This window comes from Phocoena sinus, chromosome 14, assembly GCF_008692025.1.
Source record: "Phocoena sinus isolate mPhoSin1 chromosome 14, mPhoSin1.pri, whole genome shotgun sequence".
Lineage (NCBI taxonomy): Eukaryota > Metazoa > Chordata > Mammalia > Artiodactyla > Phocoenidae > Phocoena > Phocoena sinus.
This window is the reverse complement of record NC_045776.1, coordinates 38208266-38232313: the sequence shown is the minus strand read 5'-3', so window position 1 is coordinate 38232313 and position 24048 is coordinate 38208266. Positions and strand designations below refer to the sequence as shown.

Below are 24048 nucleotides of genomic sequence, written 5' to 3'. Positions count from 1 at the left end.
ACTATTGATATACACAACAACATAGAAGATACTCAAAAATTATGTTGAGCTTAAGAAACCAGGTACAAAAGGGTAGCATACTGTATGATTCCATTTATATGAAGTTCAACATAGGCAAAACTAATCCATGATCATAAGAATCAGAATAATGGTTACTCCTGGGAGTGTGAGGACGTGATATTGACTAGAAAGGACACAAAGGAACTTTCTGGGGTAATGGAATTGTTCTGTAACTTGATCTGGGTGATGATTACCTGGGTAAATGCAAGTATAAAAATTCATCAAGCTGTATACTTAAGGTATGTGCATTTTATTATGTATAAGTTATGCCTCCGTTTAAAAAAATATCTAATGGTTTCTAAGTTAGTGTTATATATCTGAAAAATTCATGTCAAACCCAGATACCAGAGACAGCAGTTTGGGATTTGTTGTTAGTTTAAGCCTTAGTTAAGAGAAGTTATATTTGTAAATATCATATAGAAAGCATGGAGCAGCCCCAGAAAGAAAAATACATCAGTTTCATTTAGGCCCACTGTGACTTCCGTGTGTGCCCCAAGGGAAATTAAGCCCCATCCAAAGCACTTTATATGAATTATCTCATCTAATCATCACAACAACCTTAAGAGGCAGTGCAAGATGTTAGTGTTAAGACTGACATCCTTTATATGAAGGAGAAAGATGAAGAACCTCTCTGTTGTCTCAAGCAATTCAACTCTGGCCCAACTACAAACCTCACTGTAGCAAAATGAAGATCGATAACTGAACTCATTCTCCTTGAAGACAGTTCAGAGATAATCTGTTGTAACTGAATATGCCCCTTGGTGATCTCACCCCACCCCACTCCCCCCGCACACATACACCACAATGTTCTCCTTGAAAGAAGTTGGGTAAATATAAGGTTTGTGTTTCCTTTTTGTAAATTAGTACCCTTATAAATTAGCACCCTTGATAACTGCTCATCTGTCTCACCACCACGTTCAGTTTTGATGTAGCTGCTATTTTTAATCCCTGGTTTTCTGTTGAGGAACCTGAGGCTCAGGCAAGTTGGATAATATGTTATATTAGTTTTTTTATTGCTGTGTAACAAATTACTACAAACTTAGCAGCTTAAAACGACACACATTTACTATCTCACAGTGTCTGTGGTTCAAGAGTCTGGCACAGCTTAGTTGGGTCCTATGCTCAGGGTCTTAGAAGGCTGCGATCAAATGCCAGCTGGGCTACATTCAGTGGGCTGTTGGCAGGATTTATTTCCTTGCATATGTATGGTAGGTGCCTCATTTTCTTGCTCACTGTTGTCTGGAAACTGCCTTCGGCTCCAGAGGTCATTGCCACATGAGCCCCTGCATAAGCCATCCCACCCTATGTATAATAGTTTGCCTCTGCTAATCCCAAACTCCCATTCCTTCCCCCCACCCCCACACCCCTTGGCAACCACAAGACTGTTCTCTATATCTGGGTCTGGGGTTAGCAGATGCAAAGTATTATGTATAGGATGGATAAACAACAAGGTCCTACTGTATAGCACAGGCAACTATATTCAATATCCTGTGACAAACCATGATGAATATGAAAAAGAATATATTGGGTTGGCCAAAAAGTTCGTTCGGTTTTGAGTAAAAATAAAAGACTCATTTTCACCAAGAATTTTATTGAACAGTGTATTCACTAACTGAACGAACTTTTTGGTCAACCCAATATATATGTGTAACTGAGTCGCTTTGCTGTACAGCAGAAATTAGCACAACATGTAAATCAACTCTACTTCAATAAAATCTTAAAAAAAAAAAAAGCCCTCCCACCACACAGTAGCTTATTTCTTCAAGGCCAGCAGGAGAATCTCTGATCTTGGGGAGGGCACCAGACCCTCTGTTAAAGGGCTTACCTGACTAGGTCTGGCCCGCGTGAGATAATCTCCCTTTTTATTAATTCAAAGTCAGCTGGAGCCTCAGTTACATCTGCAAAGTCCTTTTTGCCATATAAGGTAACATAACCACAGGATTGATCTGATCATATTCACAAGTTCTACCCTCACTTAAGGGGAGGAGATAATACAGGGTGGGGACACCAAAAGGATGGGAATCTTGAGGACCATCTTAGAACTCCGTCTACCAAGTTGCACAGTCACCCAGCAGGTAATTGGCAAAGCAGTATTCTCTTTGAGCAAAGCATGCATGGAAATCATTAAGTTGTAGTGCCTCTCAAAAACATAAAAGCTAACTACAAAATATTTTAGAAATATTCCAAATACCTGACATTTGTGAATAATGTAACACTCAACACCATTGAAGTAAGTGTAAGCTATATAAATACCTAAAAATGCACATATGTAAATAATGTTAAGGAACAAAAATGAGAATATAAAATAATATATACATGCTATCTACTGTTACATTAATGATACATGGATTAGAAACTATGTGATGACATAAAATAGTTGATTTAAGTTTCTGGACTTTTAAAAAAATTATTTCTCATTTTAAAAGTATAATCTATAAAAAGATGGTTTATCATATAAAATAGCAGGTGATAAATGTTATTTCTGTTGACAATAAGTGCTACAGAAGTTCAGAATAGGGGAGATGAATGTGGACTAGAGTTTTCCTTTAGGTGTAAAATAAGGTTAATTTTTTTAATGAGGTAGTTTATCATACATTTTGCCCTAGGACTAGTTCCTTTTATGTAGCTTGTCATCTGCTCAGTGTCATCTGCTCAGCATATAAAATTACGTGGCTTCTTTGAAGAGGCCCAAGTCATCTCCCCAGATGTGGCTCATTCTAATTTAAACAGAACTCCTTTAACATTGCTTTAGAAACTCAAAATCTTAAAAGAGTCATTGTAATAGCCCCCTTTTATCATAGGAGAGGAAAAATTGCATTGCTATATATATGTTAGGTGACACTTTTTACCAATCAGTTCATCATTTTCAACTATTGCAAAGTAAATTGGTGGGATTTTTTTTCCCCCTCTGCTAGGGATCTCAATTATTCATAGAGTACATGTCTCTATGGAATACATAACCATCTCAACTGTTTATGAATTAGTTCTTACTTTAAAAGAAGTTGGGGCAAACTGAATAATAGCCTCCCAAACATGTCCATGTCCTAATTCCTGGAACCTGTAAATGTCATTTTATATGGCACAAGCGACTTTGTATGACAAGAGGCTTTACAGACGTGATTAAGTTAAGGATCTTGAGATGAGGAAATCAGCCAGGATTACATGGGTAGGCCTGATGCAATCAAAGTGGTCCTTAAAAGAGGGACAGAGGAGCAGTCCAATGGACCGTGGTACAGACCAGTGGTTCTCAAAGTGTGGTTCCAGATTGGAACTTGTTAAAAATGCAGATTCTCTGACTCTACTCTAGAGTTACTGAATTGGAAACTCTGGGGGGTAAGCCAAGCAATTCACATTGAACAAGCCCTCCAGGTGATTCTGATGCATCCTAAAGTTTGAGAGTCATTGATATAAACTAAGTTTTGCTCTCCTTGATGAAACAGGGTTGAGGCTAAAATGCTGGGAAAGCTCACTCTACTGGCCTGTCAAAGGTAGTTTGCAACTCTTCCTTTCTGCCTGAGTTCTATCAGACTATAATCACTTGAACAACTTAATTGAAAAATCACTTATGTTTACAGCTGAAATTAAATATGTTTTGTATTTAAATAACTGCTTTTGATTAGAATCATATTTTGTGGAAAGTGCTTGGTCTTATCTGTGTGCTGTAAAGATATTTATAAGAACTCATCAAATTTCTAGCAGTAACTAACATCCTGTTCAGTATAAGGTAAAATGTTCTACATCAAATCTCATGCTATGTAATGGCCAATCAAAGGATATTTAAGGTGGCTGAATGGATTTCTTGGCTTAGTATTCAAAATTAAACATTTTAAGGCATTAACATTCCATGGTTTTCTTCTTCTCAAAGTTGATGCTATATACCCCATTATTTGCAATTCCTGAAATCTTGCTTAAGCAGCGAGTGGCAACACTTTCTTTTTCTCATCCTTGTGGATTTACTGAAATGTAGATTGTTTGAAAATGAGATTAGCTTTATGGCACATGTCTGTTTAGCTATGTGACTACCATCATTTATTAATTAAGAAGCCAAAAACACAGCTTTGTCTTGGTAAACATATATCACTGATTTCTGAAAAGTCAAAAGAACTCCTGTTGTGCTCTTATTTGACAAGTGATCTTGCGATTCCTTTTAGGTATCCAGTAGGAAAAGCACTCTCTGGTCTTCATCTGTGGAACTGGATGGTTCCTACTTGAGTGTAGCCAAACCACAAACCCACACTCAAACCGAGCAAAGGCCTAAGTCTGCAAATCAGGACTCAGCTTCAGAATCCCTTGCGGAATTTAGGAGTAATTCTTCGAAACAAGCAGCCCTTCATTATCCCAAAGAGGATGTGGACAAGGTGCCATCAGAGACCAGAACATGTAATTATGGATCCCCAGGGGAAAAACTAGTAGATGCAGTCCCTACAGAGAAAGTTCCACCAGAGGACCTGAACATGAAGGAATGCCAACACCTTAAGGCTACTCCATCTAGTCAGTGTTGTGGTCATAGACTTTCTGAAAATGCGGATCATGTTCGTGAGAGCCATCCGACAAACATGGTCCCTGAATATTCCAAGACACATCTGGAATCATGCAGGTATTGTGGGCTTTCCTGGACATCTCCGATGCGTGGCCAAGGGGCACTGCAGCCTAGTGAAACTGATGTCAAAAAGCAGCTCTCAGAAGATAGAAGGCAGCAACTCATGCTTCAGAAAATGGAGCTGGAAATTGAAAAGGAACGCCTTCAGCATCTACTGGCCCAGCAGGAGACAAAACTACTCCTAAAGCAGCAGCAGCTTCATCAGTCTCGACTGGACTATAACTGGTGAGTCCTGCCTGTTCTTTCAGCAGTATCTATAGCTTGGAGAACACAGTATAAAATGACAGCTGTGTTACTATAACAGATGTGTAGGAACAGAAGTTCCTCGGGACTTTGGTTTGCTCAAGATGCACAGCAGCTATGACTTGCAAGTAAATTGCACTGTCTTTTGGGGAAGACTTGAAAGATAAATGTCTTCCAAAATGTTAGCTTAGAATATCTACTTCTCAGCAGTCCAGTATAATTTTTGCTGGATTCGAAAGACAGTATTTTTAAATATTACCGTTACACACAATCCTTTGCTGTTTGATGTCATTGTAGAGAATATTACCATTAAGTAAAAGCATGAGATTTCAGGATGTGAAATCAGACCGAAGTGTGGCTAGCTGTCATCATTCCATGCAACAAATGATGGGAACCTTCTAAATTCAGTCTTTTCTGGTCATGAAGCATAGCCTGTTCAATAACCAGTTTCTTATACTTACCTACATTTAAACTGTTCTTCCTCTAACAATTTTTCCCTGAGAACAATGTTTCAAAAGCTAAAGTCCTGTTTTATATCATGTAGTGTTCAGCATAGTTTTACATGCAGAGTCATAAAGTTTGTTATCTTAGTTTAAAAATAGTAGTAAATCAGACACAATTGTATTTTAAACATAAGAAAATATGGCATTTATGTCTTTTTTTAAAAGTAAGTTTCAAGTTTTCATAGGGAATTGTGTGTGTGTGTGTGTGTGTGTGTGTGTGTGCGCGTGCGTGTCTTTCCCTGCCATTTCCTCCTTGGTCAAACATACCATTTCCCCTTTGTACGCATCCTTAGACACATAGATCCTATACAGACACACTTAATACTAGTGTTATTTTCTTTTACTTCTTGGAGTTAATTTTCTTTCATTTTCAGATCTTGCCTAATATTTTTTAAATTTTAATTTCTTTGAAAGTTCCATCTTGACATTTTTCCTTCAGTGTAATACTGACTCTTCTAGGAAGCAAAAGTGGTCTTCCTCTTTCTCTTCATGATCAGACAGTTTTATTCTTCATTGTTGAAATCTGAAGGCTTTTAAAGGAAGTGAAAATGAAGTCTCTTGTAACAAGATTGTAACCAAAGGCTGAAATGTTGCTTCAATTTTATGACCCCAATCTCTAATACTCCAGTTAATGTGTATTCTCTCCTGAGAACTTCATTCAACAAACATTTATCGAATGCCTATGTTATGTGAGGAATGGTTCTAGGTACTTGGGATAGGTAAAAAAAATTTCAAGTGCGATCTTTAAAGAGGTCACAGTCTAGCAGGGGAGAATGGGTAATTTTAGACTAGGCATCATGTTCATGTGAACAGGACTGTATGTTCAAATACTGCTGCATAATGATAATAAAGTCTTTATTGTTCTCTTGATCACCCCAGCTTAGATGAAAGAGCTATGAAACACAGATTTTGAACAAGTTTTGTGTATATAAATTGTAAACGTTTATGCATATGTATAGAGATTTTTAAAAACTTTTTATTTTGAAATAATTAGATTGATAGAAGTTGCAAAAACCAGCTTCTCCCAATGACTACATTTTATACAACTGTAATATATTATCAAAACTAGTAAAGTAACATTGGTACAGTGTGCATGTGTATTTCTATGCCATTTTATCATGTGTGTGGATTTGTGTAACCACCACCACAATCAAACTACAGGACTATTTCAGCACCACCAAGATTTCCTTTGTACTCTTCTGTTAGAGTCACTCTCTGCGCCCCCATCCCTAACCCCTGGAGACTCCTAATCTGTTGTCTATTTCTATAATTTTGTTATTTTGAAAGTGTTATATAAATGGAATTATACAGTATGTGAAATTTTGATATTGGCTTTTCTCATTCAGCATAATGTTCTTGACATCCATCTAGGTTGTCGCATATATTGTACCTTTTGATTTCTGAGTACTATTCCACGATATGGATATACCATGATATGTTTAACCATTTATCTGTTAAAGGACAATTGGTTGTTTTCAGTTTTTTTCTGCTACAAATAGAGCTGCTATATATTCTAATACAAGTTTTAGTGTGGCCTAAGGTTTTTGTTTCTACAAATGAAAACTAGGAGTAAGATTGCTAAATCTTATGATAAGATCATACTTAACTTACACCACATTAAGTTTAAAATACTTTTCTACCAGTCACGTATGAAAGATCATTTCTCCACATCCTTTCCGGCATTTGATAGTGTCACAGGTTTTTATTTGACATGTTCTAATCTGTGTGTAGTGATATTTCATTGTCGTCTTAGTTTGCATTTTCCTAATGGCTAGTGATATTGAATATCTCTTCATTTGCTAGTTTGCCCTCCTTCCATCTTTTTGGAAGATGGAATTGTCCCTTTAATATCTCTTGCCATATTCCAACCAAATTGTTTGAATTGTTTTCCTGTTGAGTTTTGAGAGTTCCTTATATATTCAAAGGATATAAGTCCTTTGTCAGATAGGTGGATTGCAAGTATTTTCTCCTGGTCTGTAGCCTGTCTTTTCAGTCTCAAAAAGGATCTTTCACAAAGCAAAAGTTTTCAATTTTGATGAAGTTTGATTTTTTTTTATTGTAGATGATATAAAGTTTCCATAATGACTGTTGAATTTTGTCAGATACCTTTTATGTGTTAATTGACGTGATTGTTTGATTTTTCTCTTTTAGCCTGCCAATATGGTGGGTTGCATTGACAGTTCCTTTTAATATTGACCTAGCATTGTATCCCTGGAATAAATCTCCTTGGTCATAGTGTATAATACTTTTTATATACTACAAATTTCTATTTACTAATATTTTGTTAAGGATATTTACATCAATATGTATGAGGGATATTGGTCTGTAGTTTTCTTTTTTTATACTGACTTTGGTTTTGGTATCAAGATAATACAGGTCTCATTTATTTAATTCATTCATTTCTTTATTATTTCCTTATTTCTGCTTGCTTTGGATTTATCTTTTTCTTTTTTTCTGTCTTAAGGTGGGAGCTTAGATTATTGATTTGATACTTTTCTTCTTTTTTACTGGAAGCATTTAGTGCCATAAATTTCCCTCTCAGCACTGTTAGTCTCACATATTTTGGTATGTTGGTATGTTCGCTGAACGTAATGTCCTCTAGGTTCATGCATACTCTTGCAATGGCAGGATTTCCTTCTTTTCTCTGGCTGAATAATATTCCACTGTGTGTGTCTGTGTGTGTGTGTGTGTGTGTGTGTGTGTGTGTGTGTGTATCTCACATTTTCTTTATCCATTCATCTGTCAATAGACACTTAGGTTGTTTCCATATCTTGGATATTGTGATTAATGCAGCAATGAACATGGAAATGCAGACATCTCTTTAAGATACAAATTTCATTTCCTTAAGATAAATACCCAATTGCTAGATCATATGGTAGTTCTATTTTTAAATTTTGAGGATTTTCCACACTGTTTTCCATAATGACTGTACCACTTTACATTCTCACCAAGAATATATAGGGATTCCCATTTCTCCATATCCTGACCAACAATTGTTGTTTCTTGTCTTTTTGATAATAGCCATTCTAACAGGTATGAGGTGACACCTCATTGTACTTTTGATTTGCATTTCCCTGATGATTAGTGATATTGAGCATCTTTTCATGTACCTGTTAGCCATCTGTATGCCTTCTTTGAGAAAATGTCTATTCACATCCTCTGCTCATTTTTTAATTGGATTGTTTGGTTTTTTGCTATTGAATTATGTAAGTTCTTTATATATTTTGGATATTACCCCTTTATCAGATATATGATTTGCAAATATTTTCTCCCATTTGGTAGGTCTCCTTTTCATTTTGTTGGTGGTTTCCTTTGCTGTGCAGAGGCTTTATAGTTTGATGTAGTCCCACTTATTTATTTTTGGTTTTTGTTGCCTTTATATTTTGTGTCAGCTCCAAAAGATCATCACCAAGACTATATCAGTGAGCTTACCACCTATGTTTTCTTCTAGGAGTTTCATGGTTTTAGGTCTTACATTCTAGTCTTTAACCCATTTTGAGTTAATTCTTATGTGACGTGTAACATGTAAGATACTGGTCTAATTTCATTCTTTTGCACGGGGCTGTCCATTGTTCCCAAAACCATTTATTGAAGAGACTATCCTTTCCCAATTGTGTTTTCTTGGTGCCCTGATTAAAGATTATTTGACCACATATGCAAGGGTTTATTTCCAGGTTTTCTATTCTGTTTTATTGGTCTTTGTGACTGTTTATATGTCAGTTTGTATGTGTGGGTGTGTATACTCACTCATTTGATTTTGTATTTTGATTTAGTATTTTTCTCACTTCTATTTATTTCTGATTTACTCTTTTTACTTCCAGTTTCTTTTTTTAAATTATTTATTTATTTATTTATTTATTTATCTTTGGCTGCATTGGGTCTTTGTTGCTGTGCACGGGCTTTCTCTAGTTGCGGTGAGCTGGGGCTACTCTTTGTTGTGGTACGCAGGCTTCTCATTGCGGTGACTTCTCTTGTTGCGGAGCACAGGCTCTAGGCCTGCGGGCTTCAGTAGTTGGGGCACATGGGCTCAGAAGATGTGGTTCGCGGGCTCTAGAGCGCAGGCTCAGTAATTGTGGTACACGGGCTTACTTGCTCCGTGGCATGTGGGATCTTCCTGGCCTAGGAATTGAACCCATGTCCCTTGCATTGGCAGGTGGATTCTTAACCACTGCACCAGCAGGGAAGCCCCTCTTCTAGTTTTATTAAGCTATAATTGGCATACAGCACTGTATAAGTTTAGGGTGTACAGCATGATAATTTCACTTACATACATCATGAAATGACTACCAAGATAAGTTTAGTGAATATCTATCATCTTATATAGATACAAAATTTTTTAAAAAAATGTTTTTTCCTTTTGATAAGAACCATTAGGGTTTACTCTCTTAACAACTTTCATATATAACATACAGCAGTGTTAATTATATTTATTATGTTGTTTATTACATCCCTGGTACTTGTTTATCTTATAATTGGAAGTTTGTACCTTTTAACTACTTTTATCTAATTCCCCTTCTCCCTACCTATCATCTCTGGTAGCACAAATCTCACCTTTTTTTCCTATGAGTTTGTTTCTTTGTTTGTTTTTGAAGTATAATTGACCTACAATACTATGTTAGTTCCTGGTATATAAGATAGTGACTTGGGCTTCCCTGGTGGTGCAGTGGTTGAGAGTCCGCCTGCCGATGCAGGGGACACGGGTTCGTGCCCCAGTCTGGGAAGATCCCACATGCCGTGGAGCGGCTGGGCCTGTGAGCCATGGCCGCTGAGCCTGCGCGTCCAGAGCCTGTGTTCCGCAACGGAAGAGGCCACAACAGTGAGAGGCCCACGTACTGCAAAAAAAAAAAAAAAAAAAAGATAGTGACTTGATATATCTATACATTTCAAAATGATCACCACAATAAGTCTAGTTGTCATATGTCATCACACAAAGATATTACATAATTATTGACTATAGTCCCCATACTGTACGTTTCATAGCCATGTCTCATTTATTTTGCAACTGGAAATTTGTACTGTACCTCTTAATCTCCCTCACCTATTTCTCACCTACCCTGACCCCTCTCCCCTCTAGCAACCACCTATTTGTTCTCTATATTTATGACTCTGTTTCTGTTTCATTATGTTTGTTCATTTGTTTTGTTTTTTAGAGTCCACATATTAGTGAAATCATACAGTATTTATCTATCTCTGTCTGACTTATTTCACTTAGAAAATACCCTCCAAGTCCATCCATGTTGTTGCACATGGCAAGATTTTATCCTTTTGTATGGCTGTGTAATACTCCATTATATACATATACCACATCTTCTTTATCCATTCATCTGTTGATGGACACTAAGGTTGCTTCCATATCTTGGCTATTGTAAATAATGCTGCAGTGAACACAGGGACGCATGTATCTTTTCTGTTGAATCATTAGCATTTTTGTTTTCTTCAGATAAATACCCAGGAGTGGAATTGCTACATCATATAATAGTTCTATTTTTAATTTATTGAGGAATCTCCATACTGTTTTCCATAGCGGCTACACCAATTTACATTCCTGCCAACAGTGCACGAGAATTCCCTTTTCTTCACATCCTTGTCAACACTTGTTATTTGCTGTCTTCTTGATAATGGCCATTCTGACAGGTGTGAGGTGATATCTCATTATGGTTTTGATTTTCATTTCCCTGATGGTAAGTGATGTTAAGCATCTTTTCATGTCCCTGTTGGCCATCTGTATGTCTTCTTTGAACAAATGTCTATTCAGATCCTCTGCCCATTTTTTTAACCTGTTTATTTGGTGTTTTAGTATTGAATTGTATGCCAGTACAGTTTTGACTATAGCTTTGTAATATAGTTGGAAATCAGAGAATGTAATGCTTCCAACTTTGGTCTTCTTTCTCAAGATTTAGCTATTCAGGGTCTTTTGTGGTTCCATACTAATTTTAGTATTGTTTGTTCTATTTCTATTTCTATGTCTAAATTTATTTTTACAGGTTAAGAACTCAAGCTGTATTTAAGTCAAGAGAACTGGTTGCTAATAAAGACATTACTAAACCCGGAGAGCTGAGGCTGGATATGAATGAGAGTGGCTCTGGACCAAGGTAAACTTGGGTGGTCGGTGAAGGCAAAATATGTAGCACACAGATATTAAGGATATGGTTGGTATATATTTATAGCTTCATATTGGTGAATCCAGTTTTCTGAATATATGAATAAATATATTCACATTATAAATTTTTGAAAAATATAGAAAAGTGTAAAGAAGAAAATAAAAATCATTCATAATCCTACCATTCAGAGACAATCCTATGAGGCCTTTTCCCCTCTCTCTTTCATAATAATAATTTCTATATCATAATAGGGATTATGCATATACAGAATTTTATTTTTTGCTTTTTTTTGTGTATCCCAGTTTCTGATGTCCTTTTTTATGAAAACATGATATTAATTCATTTAACAAATATCTATCATGTGATGAATATTACTCAATATTTATCAGTAAGCCTATTATTGGATAATATAAGGTTTTACTATTATACAATAAATTATGCTTTGAGGAACATTTCTGTACATACATTTTTAATGTATGCAGAATTACTAGCTTAAAGTACTTATAAATCCTTTTAAGATTCTTTTTTTTTTTACATCTTTATTGGAGTATAATTGCTTTACAATAGTGTGTTAGTTTCTGCTTTATAAAAAACTGAATCAGTTATACATATACATGTGTTCCCATATCTCTTCCCTCTTGCATCTCCCTCCCTCCCGCCCTCCCTATCCCACCCTTCTAGGTAGTCACAAAGCACCAAGCTGATCTCCCTGTGCCATGCGGCTGCTTCCCACTAGCTATCTGTTTTAAGTTTGGTAACGTATATATGTCCATGCAACTGTCTCACTTTGTCACAGCTTACCCTTCCCCCCTCGCCATATCCTCAAGGCCATTCTATAGTAGATCTGTGTCTTTATTCCCGTCTTTCCCTTAGGTTCTTCATGACATTTTTTTTTTCTTAGATTCCACATATATGTGTTAGCATACGGTATTTGTCTTTATCTTTCTGACTTACTTCATTCTGTATGACAGACACTAAGTCCATTCACCTCACTACAAATAACTCATTTTTGTTTCTTTTTATCACTGAGTAATATTCCATTGTATATATGTGCCACATCTTCTTTATCCATTCATCCAATAATGGACACATAGGATGCTTCCATCTCCTGGCTATTGTAAATAGAACTGCAATGAACATTTTCGTACATGACTCTTTTTGAATTATGGTGTTCTCAGGGTATATGCCCAGTGATGGGAGTGCTGGGTCATATGGTAGTTCTATTTGTAGTTTTTTAAGGAACCTCCATACAGTTTTCCATTTCCATTACCAATTTCCATTACCGATTCACATTTCCACAGCAGTGCAAGAGTGTTCCCTTTTTTCCACACCCTCTCCAGCATTTATTGTCTATGGATTTTTTGATGATGACCATTCTGACCGGTGTGAGATGATATCTCATTGTACTTTTCATTTGCATTTCTTTAATGATTAATGATGTTGAGTATTCTTCCATGTGTTTGTTGGCAATCTGTATATCTTCTTTGGAGAAATGTCTGTTTAGGTCTTCTGCCCATTTTTGGATGGGGTTGTTTGTTTTTTTGTTATTGAGCTGCATGAGCTACTTGTAAATTTTGGAGATTAATCCCTTGTCAGTTGCTTCATTTGCAAATACTTTCTCCCATTCTGAGGGTTGTCTTTTTGTCTTGTTTATGGTTTCCTTTGCTGTGCAAAAGCTTTGAAGTTTCACTAGGTCCCATTTGTTTATTTTTGTTTTTATTTCCATTTCTCTAGGAGGTGGGTCAAAAAGGATCTTGCTGTGATTTATGTCATAGAGTGTTCTGCCTATGTTTTCCTCTAAGAGTTTGATAGTTTCTGACCTTACATTTAGGTCTTTAATCCATTTTGAGCTTATTTTTGTGTGTGGTGTTAGGGGTTCTAATCTCATACTTTTACATGTACCTGTCCAGTTTTCCCATCACCACTTATTGAAGAGGCTGTCCTTCCTCCACTGTACATGCCTGCCTCCTTTATCAAAGATAAGGTGACCATATGTGCCTGAGTTTATCTCTGGGCTTTCTATCCTGTTCCATTGATCTATCTTTCTGTTTTTGTGCCAGTCCCATACTGTCTTGATTACTGTAGCTTTGTAGTATAGTCAGAAGTCAGGGAGCCTGATTCCTCCAGCTCTGTTTTTCGTTCTCAAGCTTGCTTTGGCTATTTGGGGTGTTCTGTGTTTCCATACAAATTGTGAAATTTTTTGTTCTAGTTCTGTGAAAAATGCCAGTGGTAGTTTGATAGGGATTGCATTGAATCTGTAGATTGCTTTGGGTAGTAGAGTCATTTCCACACTGTTGATTCTTCCATCCAAGAACATGGTATATCTCTTCATCTATTTGTATCATCTTTAATTTCTTTCATCAGTGTCTTATAATTTTCTGCATACAAGTCTTTTGTCTCCTTACGTAGGTTTATTCCTAGATATTTTATTCATTTTGTTGCAGTGGTAAATGGAAGTGTTTTCTTGATTTCACTTTCAGATTTTTCATCATTAGTATATAGGAATGCCAGAGATTTCTGTGCATTAATTTTGTATCCTGCTACTTTACCAATTTCATTGATTAGCTCTAGTAGTTTTCTGGTAACATCTTTAGGATTCTCTGTGTATAGTATCATGTCATCTGCAAACAGTGACAGCTTTACTTCTTCTTTTCTAATTTGAATTCCTTTTATTTCCTTTTCTTCTCTGATTGCTGTGGCTAAAACTTCCAAAGCTATGTTGAATAAGAGTGGTGAGAGTGGGCAACCTTGTCTTATTCCTGATCTTAGTGGAAATGCTTTCAGTTTTTCACCATTGAGGAGAATGTTGGCTGTGGATTTGTCATATATGGCCTTTATTATGTTGAGTAAAGTTCCCTCTATGCCTACTTTCTGGAGGGTTTTTATCATAAATGGGTGTTGAATTTTGTCAAAAGCTTTCTCTGCATCTATTGAGATGACCATGTGGTTTGTCTCCTTCAATTTGTTAATATGGTCTATCACATTGATTGATTTGCGTATATTGAAGAATCCTTGCATTCCTGGAATAAACCCCACTTGATCATGGTGTATGATCCTCTTAATGTGCTGTTGGATTCTGTTTGCTAGCATTTTGTTGAGTATTTTTGCATCTATGTTCATCAGTGATTTTGCCCTGTAGTTTTCTTTCTTTGTGACATCCTTGTCTGGTTTTGGTATCAGGGTGATGGTGGCCTCGTAGAATGAGTTTGGGAGTGTTCCTCCCTCTGCTATATTTTGGAAGAGTCTGAGAAGGACAGGTCTTAGCTCTTCTATAAATGTTTCATAGAATTCTCCTTGAAGCCATCTGGTCCTGGGCTCTTGTTTGTTGGAAGATTTTTAATCATAGTTTCAATTTCAGTGCTTGTGATTGGTCTGTTCATATTTTCTATTTCTTCCTGATTCAGCCTTGGCAGGTTGTGCATTTCTAAGAATTTGTCCATTTCTTCCAGGTTGTCCATTTTATTGGCATAGAGTTGCTTGTAGTAATCTCTCATGATCTTTGGTATTTCTGCAGGGTCAGTTGTTACTTCTCCTTTTTCATTTCTAATTCTATTGATTTGACTCTTCTCCCTTTTGTTCTTGATGAGTCTGGCTAATGGTTTATCAATTTTGTTTACCTTCTCAAAGAACCAGCTTTTAGTTTTATTGATCTTTGCTATCGTTTCCTTCATTGCTTTTTCATTTATTTCTGATCTGATTTTTATGATTTCTTTCCTTCTGCTAACTTTGTGGTTTTTTTGTTCTTCTTTCTCTTAATTGCTTTAGGGGCAAGGTTAGGTTGTTTATTCGAGATGTTTCCTGTTTCTTAAGGTAGGATTGTATTGCTATAAACTTCCCCCTTAGAACTGCTTTTGCTGCATCCCATAGGTTTTGGGTCGTTGTGTCTCCATTGTCATTTGTTTCTAGGTATCTTTTGATTTCCTCTTTGATTTCTTCAGTGCTCATCTCATTGTTAAGTAGTGTATTGTTTAGCCTCCATGTGTTTGTATTTTTTACAGATCTTTTCCTGTAATTGATATCTAGTCTCATAGCATTGTGGTCTGAGAAGATACTTGATACCGTTTCAGTTTTCTTAAATTTACCAAGGCTTGATTTGTGACCCAAGATATGATGTATCCTGGACAGTGTTCCATGAGTACTTGAGAAAAATGTGTATTCTGTTGTTTTTGGATGGAGTGTCCTATAAATATCAATTAAGTCCATCTTGTTTAATGTATCATTTAAAGCTTGTGTTTCCTTATTTATTTTCATTTCAGATGATTTGTCCATTGGTGAAAATGGGGTGTTAAAGTCCCCTACTATGAATGTGTTACTGTCAATTTCCCCTTTTATGGCTGTTAGTATTTGCCTTATGTACTGAGGTGCTCCTATGTTGATTGCATAAATATTTACAATTGTTATATCTTCTTCTTGGATCGATGCCTTGATCATTATGTAGTGTCCTTCTTTATGTCTTGTAATAGTCTTTATTTTAAATTCTATTTTGTCTGATATGAGAATTGCTACTCCAGGTTTCTTTTGTTTTCCATTTGCATGGAATATCTGTTTCCATCCCCTCACTTTCAGTCTGTATGTGTCTCTAGGTCTGAAGTGGGTCTCTTGTAGACAGCATATATATGGGTCTTGTTTTTGTGTCCATTCAGCCAGTCTGTGTCTTTTGGTGGGCGCATTTAATCCATTTACATTTAAGGTAATTATCGATTTGTATGTTCCTCTTCCCATTTTCTTAATTGTTTTCGGTTTGTTATTGTAGGTCTTTTCCTTCTCTTGTGTTTCTTGCCTAGAGAAGATCCTTTAGCATTTGTTGTAAAGCTGTTTTGGTGGTGCTGAAATCTCTCAGCTTTTGCTTGTCTGTAAACGTTTTAATTTCTCCATCAAATCTGAATGAGATCCTTGCTGGGTAGAGTAATCTTGGTTGTAGGTTTTTCTCCTTCATCACTTTAAATATGTCCTGCCAGTCCCTTCTGACTTGCAGAGTTTCTGCTGAAAGATCAGCTGTTAACCTTATAGGGATTCCCTTGTGTGTTATTTGTTGTTTTTCCCTTGCTGCTTTTAATATGTTTTCTTTGTACAGTTTGCTTAATATGTGTCTTGGCATGTTTCTCCTAGGATTTATCCTGTATGGGACTCTCTGTGCTTCGTGGACTTGATTAACTATTTTCTTTTCCATATTAGGGAAGTTTTCAACTATAATCTCTTCAAATATTTTCTCAGTCCCTATCTTTTTCTCTTCCTCTTCTGGGACCCCTATAATTCGAATGTTGGTACGTTTAATGTTGTCCCAGAGGTCTCTGAGACTGTCCTCAGTTCTTTTCATTCTTTTTTCTTTATTCTGCTCTGCAGTAGTTATTTCCCCTATTTTATCTTCCAGGTCACTTATCCGTTCTTCTGCCTCAGTTATTCTGCTATTGATCCCTTCTAATTTCATTTATTGTGTTGTTCATCATTGCTTGTTTCACCTTTAGTTCTTCTAGGTCCATGTTAAATGTTTCTTGCATTTTCTCTATTCTATTTCCAAGATTTTGAATCATCTTTACTATCATTATTCTGAATTCTTTTTCAGGTAGACTGCCTATTTCCTCTTCATTTGTTAGGTCTGGTGGGTTTTTATCTTGTTCCTTCATCTGCTGTGTGTTTTTCTGTCTTCTCATTTTGCTTATCTTACTGTGTTTGGGGTCTCCTTTTTGCAGGCTGCAGGTTCATAGTTCCCCTTGTTTTTGGTGTCTGTCCCCAGTGGCAAAGGTTGGTTCAGTGGGTTCTGTAGGCTTCCTGGTGAGGGGACTAGTGCCTGTGTTCTGGTGAATGAGGCTGGATCTTGTCTTTCTGGTGGGCAGGTCCATGTCTGGTAGTGCGTTTTGGGGTGTGTTTATCTTTCTATACTTTTTTTATGCTTACATGTATATAAACATCTATATACATTTGAGATCAAACTGAACACATTACTTGTTAATCTTTTTTTATTCCACTTAATGGTGCTTTAATGGTCATTTGTCAGGTTCTTAGATGTAGAACTGTAGTAAGCAGAATAATTGTTCCTCCGAGACATCGGTGTTCTAATCCCTGGAATTTCTGAATATGTTACCTTATGTGGCTAAGGGACTTTGCAGTTATGATCAAGGGAACATACCTTGAGAGAGGGAGATTATCCTGGGTTATCTGTATTGGCTCCGTCTAATCACATGAGTTCTGAAAAATGAAGAACCTTCCCTTGCTGTGTCAGAGAGATAAGACAAAGGAGGAGGAGAGATATGAAGCAGAGAATGTGTCAACCTGCCTTTGCTGGCTCTGAAGATGGAGGAAGGATGTATGACCAGCCAAGGGATATAAGTAGCTTCTAGAAGTTTGGAACAGTTCTCATCTGCTGGCCTGCAAGGAAGTGGGAATCTCAGTCCTCAGAGTGCAAGGAACAGAATTCTGCCAACAGCCTGAATGAGCAAGGAAAACAGATCCTCCCCTACAGCCTCCAGAAAGGAACATAGAACCCGCCGACACCTCAATGTTCACCCAGTGAGATCTGTGTCAGACTTCTGACCTACAGAACTATAGGATAATAAATTTGTGTTGTTTAAGTCACTAAATTTGTGGTAGTTTGTTATACTGGCAATACAAAGTTAATACAAATTCTAACTTATTTCCTATAAATGGATAATCATTCCTGGTTTCTATAGAAACATGAAATAATATACACTGTACGTTATTCAGCACTTGTATTGTCAGACACTGATATTGTTTCAAGTTCTTTACCACTGCACAGAATGCTTTAATAAGCATGACTGTACTTACATTCTTGTGTTCTGGTACTTTTACTTTTTTAGGATAAATTTCCAAAAATGAAATTGCTAGGTCAAAGGCTATTTTTATGTTAGGCTATTTTATATAATTTACAATTATAATAATCCATGCTAACTTTCTTTTCCAAAAGGTTATAGCAATTCATACTCACACTTGCAATTTATGCAAGTTTTCATCACTGTTAGTCAGGTAGGTGTATTAAATGCTTTAGAAACTAGTGCTCCAATCTAAGAGATGGACATGCTTTAAACTGTAGTGCATCTGGGCATGCATGTCCTACATTCAAATAATTATGACAAAAATAAGGTAAGACTATGCACTGCTTCCAAAAAAAGTCTTCCCTAATATGTCTTCGATAAGATCATAGATCTTTTAAAATTTTAATATGTAGTATAAGGGTTTGAAGAAACTCTGGCAACTGTTTCTGAAGTCTGACGGTCATTGGGAAGCCAAGAATTGTCACTCTGCAGCCCTTAAATTATTTAATCTAATGTGAGATTAAAAGAAGTAGAGACAATGAGTTCATTTGTCTTCTTGATTCATTTGGCTATGGAAATGATAGCCAAACCCAAGAAAGAGGTAGAGATGAGTCCAGGGAGAATAGTGTACAGCCTTGAGCAGGCTTTGTAGAATTATTTAAATGAAAATGTCTGCTGACTTTAAAAAATGTAATCAAGCATTGTTATGGGAAATGACCTTTTTTCTACCTTGCAGGCTCTTTGATTTTGGCAGTAGAACTCCCTAGATAAAAATTTAATTTTAAGCTGAATTTTCTTTATTTGGAAATTTAAATTATCTCAGTATTAAAAATGCTCTGTGTATTTAAAATATTAAATCACTCAAGTGAGGCATTAAGAATTTGGAACTAAAATAAATGAGATAATGAGGAAGTGAAAAACATATTTTTTATAATTAACAGCTCATTTTGAGTTAATTATATACAATTACCAAAATCTAATTGCAACTTATTTTCTATTATCTGTGGGAAGAATCACAGTCAAGGGAGCTCACATTGCTGCTTTCCTGCATTAATGCTATAGAATGGGAATCAATAATATGTGAGGCCTGAATGACAAATATGAGCAAATAGTAGAGCACAGCTGAGCCAAACCATTGGAAGGTAACTGTCACATGAAAGATGGTAAAGACTTAAAAAGTCACGAGCAATTCTGATTGCTCATAGGTTCTCTGGTTTGTTTTTTAGTTTGCTTGATGTTTGTTCGTCAGCTATGCAGAGATGACCCTTATAAACTAACATTAGTTTTGTAAATCTGCAGATTTCTAAAAATATGACCATTTTTGTATTTTCATATAATAATGAGCAATTCAACAAAAAGTTTATTTTTTTTTTTTTTTTTTTTTTTTTTTTTTTTTTGCGATACGTGGGCCTCTCACTGTTGTGGCCTCTCCCGTTGCGGAGCACAGGCTCCGGACGCGCAGGCCCAGCGGCCATAGTTCACGGACCCAGCCGCTCCGTGGCATGTGGGATCTTCCCGGACCGGGGCACGAACCCGTGTCCCCTGCATCGGCAGGCGGACTCTCAACCACTGCGCCACCAGGGAAGCCCCAAAAAGTTTATTAAACACCTATTATTTTTAAAAATCTGGCTTGCTAAGTACTGTAGGAAATGTAAGAAGCCCCTAACAGTAGAGTAAGGCAAATATACAAATATTTATCATCTATAAAGAATAGAAGAGCTATGAAAGAAATACAAAGAAATTAAGAAAAAGGTTTTTCTAAGAGGTAATATTTAAGATAAATCCTAAAATATAGGGTAGAATTTTGATAGGCTATGGGATATATAGAGAGGTGTGTGTGTGTGTTTCTGATGGGAGAAGACATGGAAACAGTCTGAGTAAAGGAAGAAAATCACACAATGAGGCACAGCAGTAAGTATGCTTTAGTATGACCAGAAGAGTTAGGGAAAATGAATCCAAAGATTACATTAGTAAATTAGATTAGATTATGAAAGGGTTTAATTCTCAGGCCAAAGATTATGGACCTGTGTGACTGGAATAATAAAAAACTAAGAAAAAAGAACTGATTTTGTGATGAAGAAGATTAAGTTGATTTAAAGACCATTGGAATAAGAATCAAGAATTCCAGGTTTTAGTCTTTCTAATAATTAGCCGTGTGGCTTTAAAAATATTGCTGTGTGCCTCAATCTTCTTGCCTTGTAAATGAGAGTTAAACTGGATTTTACTAAGAGTTTCTTCCATCTCTAACAGTTCATGATTATTAAACAGGTTTCCAGCAAAGCTATCTTTGCCTGGGGGAGGAGGGGGAGGAGGAAGGGCAGGAGTGGGGGAGGATGTAAGTAGAAATTTGGATCTAAATTTCCTAAAAGAAATTGAATTTAAAGATTTAAATTTGGGAGTCATCTGCATTGATGTTGCACCTGTGAGAAAAGATGCTAATTTCTGGGAAAAAGTTTATAGAGAAATGTAAACAGAACCTTAGAAAATGCCTACATGTGGGAATCTGAAAGAAGAAAAATGACAATGTGAAAAGTTGAGAAAGAAACAGCCTGGGGCAGTGTCATGGAAACAAAGGAGAAAAGGCAGAAATGGTACTTTGGAAAGAAATTTGGTGGAGGGAGTATAATTTTAAGAATAGGAATGACCTAAACGTTTTTATAATCTTGGGGAAGTGGCTAATTAAGGAAGAGATTACAGAAATTCCATAATTAATGGAGTGTAGTCCTAGAAAAGGTAGGGGGATCAATTCAAATCACTTGTCAATTTCTCAATTATTTGTGCTGGCTTCTCTTTCTCTGCTTGTACCTGGACCCATACCTTCTTTCTTCTTTCTACACACTCTCCCTATGTAGGCCCTTGACTTTAAATATCATCCATATGCTAATAATTCCCAAATTTATCTCTACAGGCCTGACCTTTCCTCAAGGCATTAAACCCACAGATCTTGTCCACACAACTTCCACTAGACTGTCTCACAGATAGACATCTCACAGATCACAAAGCTAAAACAAATCTTGTGGCCTTTTTCCACCACCCACTCCACATTCACCCCATCCCAGACTTCGCCATCTCAAGAATTAATATTAGTTGCTCAAGTCAAAAAATGTTCTTGATTTCTCTCCTTCCTTCCTTCTCCCCTCCAAACAATCTATAAGCACATTCTTTTGTTTCTGTTCTACCTCCAAAATATATGCACTCCTCCCACCACAGTCCAAGCCTGGACTTCTGCAGAGGTTTCCTAAGTAGTCCACTTTATTTATTTCTGTTCTTACCACCCCTACAATCCATTTTCCACAGCAGCTGGAAAAATCATTCAAAAATATCAATCTACTTTCTTGCCTTAAACTCTTCAAAGCCCTCAGTGCACAAAGAATAAAATCTGAACTCCTTGGCTGGCTTAGAGTGTTCTACATGATCTGGCTTCTACTTTTCTCATCTCATACCACTCTGTGTCTTAAACACGTAGTCATCCCTACACCCGTTTTATTTAAAATTCAAACTTCCTACCATGGCCTTTAGGGCACTTTATGCTCTACTATCTTGACTTTGCACTTTCTTCCTTGCATCCTATGTTCCAACCATTGGCCTTGGTCTTCTTTCAGTTTCTAGTGCATGCTGCATCATATGTATAGCTGCCTTTAGCACTCTTAACCCTCTTCTTCCTTCTATTAACCTATTTAGATGAGAGCTTAAATATCATCTCCTGAGAGGGTGTTTTCCTGATCACCCTATGTAAAAAGCGTGTCTCCCATTGCTCCCTGTTTCAGTACTCTGAAGTCCCGCACACCAACACCCAACTTTCAGCTTCATGAGTGCATAGATCACAATATGTGTTACAGTTGATATATCTTATACATGTTATGCAGATTGTATCTTCAGCATATAGTAGGTGCCTATAAAATATTTGTGGAATGGGTTTTTTGTAAGATCCCCATCTTGTCAGTAAAGTAAGAAGGGAGATCATCTACTAAAAATGGTGACAGTAAGGATAGCATCTGGTAGGAGGATGCTTGGAATAGCCTCAAAAGAAGGTATAGGAAGAAGTCATCAAAAGATGATGAATAAGGGCTTCCCTGGTGGCGCAGTGGTTGAGAGTCCGCCTGCCGATGCAGGGGACACGTGTTCGTGCCCCAGTCCAGGAAGATCCCACATGCCGCAGAGCAGCTGGGCCCGTGAGCCATGGCCGCTGGGCCTGTGCGTCCGGAGCCTGTGCTCCGCAACAGGAGAGGCCACAGCAGTGAGAAGCCCGCGTACCACAAAAAAAAAAAAAAAAAAAAAAGATGATGAATAAGAAGTATTACATCTATAATGTAGAAATTCCCCCGAATTTCTGATTTATCTGATAAGATAAACTACCCCAAATAGGCAACTCTCAGAAAAGTAAACCTCAAATAGCCAATACATATATAAAATCTTCTCACAACTAATCTTGGAAAAATGGAAATTAAAAACAGCAAAAGTAAGATTTTAAGATGAATTTAAGCTGATTTTAAATCAATAAATGGGTAAAACTGAAAAGTTTAATAATATCAAGTGTTAACAAGGCTGTGGGGAAACAGGTCCTTTGATACACTGCTGGTAGGAATGCAAATTGCTAGAGCCACTTCGGTGGTCAATTTGACAATATCATTTTACAATTATTTTTGGCATAGCAACTCCCCTTCTGATTATCTTCTCCTACCTTCTAACTTCTCTTCATTTCTTTGCTCTTTGTAACTCATAGATAACCTTTTGGCCTAAAGAATTGCTCATGCAAAAAGAGAACATTTGTCTCTCTCAAAATTCTTTAACAACATGTCTGACTAACGTGGGTGGGGATCACTGCTGTCTACCTTAGACACATTAGACATCATCAGTAAAACTGTAAAATAGGGCTCAGAGACATTGCAGCATAAAGCATAACTAAAGTAAAATGAGAAAAAATTGTCCTATTAGTTGAATTTACATAGCTTTGCTAATAGAGAAATTTTCAGGGATTAGACTGTGATCTTCATATCTTCTCTCAATTTTTTTTGGAGCTATAATATAAAAATCTCTTTCCTCTTCAGTACTTTCTTCTAGACCCACATTTTAATCTTTTTAAATCCTTCACCTTTTTGATAAATATAAAAATCATCACTTAAAATTACCATAAAGGGGCTTCCCTGGTGGCGCAGTGGTTGAGAATCCGCCTGCCGATGCAGGGGACACGGGTTCGTGCCCTGGACCGGGAAGATCCCACGTGCCCCGGAGCAGCTGGGCCCGTGAGCCATGCCCGCTGGGCCTGAGCGTCCTAAGCCTGTGCTCCTTAACGGAAGAGGCCACAGCAGTGAGAGGCCCGTGTACCACAAAAAAAAAAAAAAAAAAAAATTTGGGCTTCCCTGGTGGCGCAGCGGTTGAGAGTCCGCCTGCCGATGCAGGGGACGCGGGTTCGTGCCCCGGTCCGGGAAGATCCCACATGCCGCGGAGCGGCTGGGCCCGTGAGCCACGGCCGCTGAGCCTGCGCGTCCGGAGCCTGTGCTCCGCAACGGGAGAGGCCACAACACTGAGAGGCCCGCGTACCGCAAAAAAAAAAAAAAAAAAAAAAAAAAATTACCATATGACCCAACAATTCCACTCCCAGGTAACATACATCCACACAAAGACTTCTGTGTGACTGCTTATGGCATCATTATTCAGAATAGCCAAAAAGTAAAAACAAGCCAAATGTCCAGTAGCTGGTGAATAGGTAAACAAATGTCATATATCCATACAATGTAATATTTGGCAATAAAAAGGAACACATATTAATA

The 24048-nt window shown here is 37.1% G+C and overlaps 1 protein-coding gene across 4 annotated transcripts in view; it reads left to right on the top strand.

Annotated features, from left to right (window-relative positions):
• KIAA1328 (KIAA1328 ortholog) overlaps positions 1-24048 on the top strand; it is a 375328-nt gene that overhangs the window by 225001 nt on the left and 126279 nt on the right. For 3 of the 4 annotated variants that reach the window (XM_032602499.1, XM_032602502.1, XM_032602501.1), the window contains 2 exons: positions 4212-4885; positions 11391-11498. In XM_032602499.1, coding sequence (XP_032458390.1) covers positions 4212-4885; positions 11391-11498 — 782 coding nt within the window. The remainder of the gene's footprint in view (positions 1-4211; positions 4886-11390; positions 11499-24048) is intronic. The other variant, XM_032602500.1, reaches the window with a different exon arrangement.